Source organism: Cervus canadensis, chromosome 5, assembly GCF_019320065.1.
Source record: "Cervus canadensis isolate Bull #8, Minnesota chromosome 5, ASM1932006v1, whole genome shotgun sequence".
NCBI lineage: Eukaryota > Metazoa > Chordata > Mammalia > Artiodactyla > Cervidae > Cervus > Cervus canadensis.
In genome coordinates, this window is record NC_057390.1 from 58630303 (window position 1) to 58634891 (window position 4589).

Below are 4589 nucleotides of genomic sequence, written 5' to 3' on the forward strand. Positions count from 1 at the left end.
GATGACTTGGACTCTAATCCTAGATATTTTGTTTCTGTTCAGAAAACAAATGTGCATGTTTCCCAGCTTGCCTAAGGGGGTTATGGTTTAGGAAAAAAAAAAAAACAGAAAAAGGTAGTAAAGATAGAAAATGTTAGCAGCGGCGGCGGCGGCGGCGGCAGTGGCAGTCCCACTGGCAGGCGGGCAAGAGGGGAGTCCGGGCGGCGTCCGGCGTGGGAGCCGGGGGACCACGATGGTAAAGAAGCGGAAAGGCCGCGTCGTGATCGACTCAGACACGGAGGACAGCGGTAGCGACGAGAACCTGGATCAGGAACTCTTGTCCCTGGCAAAGCGGAAGCGAAGTGACTCTGAAGAGAAGGAGCCGCCTGTGAGTCAGCCTGCTGCCTCCTCAGACTCAGAGACATCTAACAGCGATGACGAGTGGACTTTGGGGAGCAATAAAAATAAGAAGAAAGGAAAAGCCAGAAAAATAGAGAAGAAAGGAACCATGAAGAAACAGGCAAATAAAACTGCTTCCTCAGGCAGTTCGGACAAAGACAGTTCAGCTGAGAGCTCAGCCCCTGAGGAAGGTGAAGTGTCAGATTCTGACAGCAACAGCTCCTCCTCCAGTTCAGATTCAGACTCTTCCTCAGAAGATGAGGAATTCCATGATGGCTACGGAGAAGACCTCATGGGAGATGAGGAAGACAGGGCCCGTCTGGAACAGATGACAGAAAAGGAGAGAGAACAAGAACTGTTCAACCGCATAGAGAAGAGGGAGGTGTTGAAAAAAAGATTTGAAATCAGGAAAAAACTGAAAACAGCCAAAAAGAAAGAAAAGAAAGAAAAAAAGAAAAAGCAAGAAGAGGAGCAGGAAAAGAAAAAATTGACACAGATTCAAGAATCTCAGGTAACATCCCACAACAAGGAACGACATTCCAAACGGGATGAGAAACTAGATAAGAAATCTCAAGCCATGGAGGAACTAAAGGCAGAGCGAGAAAAACGGAAGAACAGAACAGCTGAGCTCCTCGCCAAGAAACAGCCATTAAAAACCAGTGAGGTGTACTCTGACGACTAGGAGGATGACAAGTCCAGTGAAAAGTCAGATCGCTCATCCCGAACATCGTCATCTGATGAGGAAGAGGAGAAAGAAGAGATCCCTCCAAAATCACAACCAGTCTCCTTACCAGAGGAATTGAATCGGGTTCGATTATCACGGCATAAGCTGGAACGTTGGTGTCATATGCCCTTCTTCGCTAAAACAGTCACAGGATGTTTTGTACGGATTGGCATTGGAAACCACAACAGCAAACCAGTTTACCGGGTTGCTGAGATCACGGGTGTTGTGGAAACCGCCAAAGTTTACCAGCTTGGTGGCACCAGAACAAACAAAGGGCTACAGCTACGGCATGGCAGTGACCAGCGAGTGTTCCGCCTAGAGTTTGTCTCAAACCAAGAGTTCACTGAGAGTGAATTCATGAAGTGGAAAGAAGCGATGTTCTCTGCTGGCATGCAGTTGCCCACTCTAGATGAAATCAATAAGAAGGAATTATCTATTAAAGAAGCTCTTAATTATAAATTCAATGACCAGGACATTGAAGAGATTGTAAAAGAGAAAGAAAGATTCAGGAAAGCTCCACCTAACTATGCTATGAAGAAAACGCAGCTTCTGAAGGAAAAGGCCATGGCTGAGGACCTGGGGGATCAGGACAAGGCCAAACAAATCCAAGACCAGCTGGAGGAGCGAGCAGAGGCCTTGGACCGCCAGCGGACCAAGAACATATCTACTATCAGTTACATCAACCAGCGGAACCGGGAGTGGAACATTGTGGAGTCTGAGAAGGCCCTTGTGGCTGAAAGTCACAATATGAAAAACCAACAGATGGATCCCTTTACCAGGCGACAGTGTAAACCTACCATCGTTTCTAATTCCAGAGACCCAGCTGTTCAAGCTGCCATATTGGCCCAGCTGAACGCAAAATACGGTTCTGGAGTGTTACCAGATGCTCCAAAGGAAATGAGCAAGGGTCAGGGAAAGGATAAAGATTTGAATTCTAAGTCAGCCAGTGACCTCTCAGAAGACTTGTTCAAAGTACATGACTTCGACGTGAAGATTGATTTACAAGTTCCCAGCTCAGAATCAAAGGCTTTGGCCATCACGTCCAAGGCTCCGCCGGCCAAGGATGGAGCTCCAAGGAGATCTCTGAACTTGGAAGACTACAAAAAACGACGAGGGCTTATCTGAGCGCACTCAGCCTGCTGCGTCTGACCCCGCATGCCCATCACAGTGTCCCACCTTTCCTCCTTTCCTCTGATTTGCCCTCACTGGGCTGGAGCAGCAGGAGAACTGGGAAGAGACTCTAAACTGCCAGTCATCTGTAATATAAACCATTTGCTGTATAGACTTCCCTGGTCTGCAACATCTCCACCAACCCCCCAGGACCCACCCAATGTGAACCTGGGCTCTCTTGGGCTTTATCCATGTCTTTAGATTTGTGTTTGCCTTTTTCTTTTTTTTTTTAAACCACAGTTCATTGGCCACTCTGCACGCATTCAGTATTACCGTGGAGCTGGGGTTCTTGCTGGAGCCCCCAGCAGCAGCACTGGGCAGCGTCCTGTACGGGATGGCCCTGGGCCCAACCATTGAACATTTGGCCCTTGGCCCTTGTGGGGGAGTGGGGGCTGGGCACCCGCAGTCCGCTCTCCTCTCTCATCTTTCTCTTCTTCCGATCTTGCGGAAGAAGGGTTTTCAAAACCCAATTTAGTTTCCAAAAAGTGTACATTTGTGGGGAGGGAGGGGGGGGTCTATTTGAGAGAGAGTGTGTATGTGTGTATGTGTCTGTAAGTGTGTGGATTTTTTTATCATTTTTTTAAAATGCAGTACTCTTTGTATCTGTCTGTCATGGGGCTATAGCTGTTTCAGATTTTTTTCAGCTGTACTTGAGCATCTGAAACTGCAAGAAAGAAACTCATTAAATGTGATTCTTCTTACTAAAAAAAAAAAAAAAGATAGAAAATGTTACAAAGTACAGCACAATTCTCTCATATTTAAATAGAATAGGAAAATCCCACCTCATAACCAATCTATTTTGGAACATAATCTTAAGTCAGTCTTTTCTTTTTGGCCGCACCATGTATGGGATCTCATTTCCCCTCCCAGGGAGTGAACCAGTGCCCCCTGCAGTGCAAGCACAGAGCCTCAACCACTAGACCACCAGGGAAGTCCCCAGAATATAATTTTAAATATTACGTACATTAGGCAGTTTAACATATTTTTTTTAATCTTAATTTATGCTTTGTGGATAATTTGGTTTTAACGTTAGCTGTTAAGTAGACTGCAGGTAATATTCTGTTAAGTTTAATGCCATTGGTAAGGGTGGAACAATCATTTTCATGACAGAAAAGAAAGATCATAAGCTGTCCCTCGAGGTATTCTATAGCAGACAAGGATTCATTTACACTTCATAACTGGTAAATGGCACAGAACTTTATACTAGTAGAAATAATCTCAATCTAAGCTTATTACTAGAAACATACTCCTATTCAAAAAAACTAGCCTTTTCTTTTTCCAAAATTCTTGAGGACAGGAAACATCTATCTTTTTCATCTTTGTTGTTAACTCTGTACATAAAAGATACTCAATATCATAGATCTCTCAGTGTTTACTACAGTGCTGTTCGTGGGTGCCCAAATACATGACTGGGTTTGTTACTTATTTCATATGTAGAAAAGAAAGCAAGTAAGTGAAAAAGCTTTTAGAATTGCTATTAATTAGATGTATAAAAATTTTCATAGAGCATTTTTAAAATTTTAGAAAAGCACAAATGTGTACCAGTTATTAAATTATTTTCACTTCCAAACACACCCTTCTGTTCTCTTCTTGGGACACTGGAACTGGGACTCTGCAAACATTTCTTTACCAGCTACTCTGTTAAAATCTGACCATAAAGGGTACCAGAGGGAGAGTAGGCTGAGGAGGAAGGAAAAGAAGTGTGCTCCTGCTCCTCCACAAATGAGTCAAATGTACCTTTAAAAGAGCAATGAGGGCTTCCCTGGTGGTTTAGTAGTGAAGAATCCGCCTGTCAATGCAGGGGACATGGGTTCTGTCCCTGGTCTGGGAAGATCCCATTTGCCACGAGGCAACTGAGCTCCTACGTCACAACCATTGAGCCAAGGAGGCGCATCTGCTGAAGTTGGTGTGCCCTAAAGCCCATGCTCGGCAGCCAGAAAAATCCCTGCTCACCACAACCAAAGAAAACCCAGGTGCAGCAATGAAGACCCAGAGCAGCCAAAGATAATTAAAAAATAAATCTTAAAAAAAAAAGGCAATGATGTGGAAGCACAAAGTATTTCAGGTGGAAATTAAAAAATGCTATATGAAGTAAGCATGTGAGTATAAAAGTTATACAAGCCAGGAGACACAACTGAAAGATAAAGTACAAAGTTAGACTTATTCAATAATGTGTTCACCTCTATTTTATCATCCATTTTTAAACACTGGCCTATTACTGGATTCTGTAAATTAACCTCACCCAACTTCTTAGAATCAGGGATGACATAAATGAAATGATAGTACATTTGAGAGAGAGCTGGGAGACTGAGAGATC

The 4589-nt window shown here is 43.9% G+C and overlaps 1 protein-coding gene across 1 annotated transcript; it reads left to right on the forward strand.

Annotated features, from left to right (window-relative positions):
- Nucleotides 1-139: 139 nt before the first annotated feature.
- LOC122441823 (RNA polymerase-associated protein RTF1 homolog) lies at nt 140-2386 on the forward strand. The gene is given in 1 exon segment (XM_043468871.1): nt 140-2386. A coding segment is annotated over 1 exon segment (1995 nt). The 5' UTR covers nt 140-232; the 3' UTR covers nt 2228-2386.
- Nucleotides 2387-4589: the final 2203 nt, after the last annotated feature.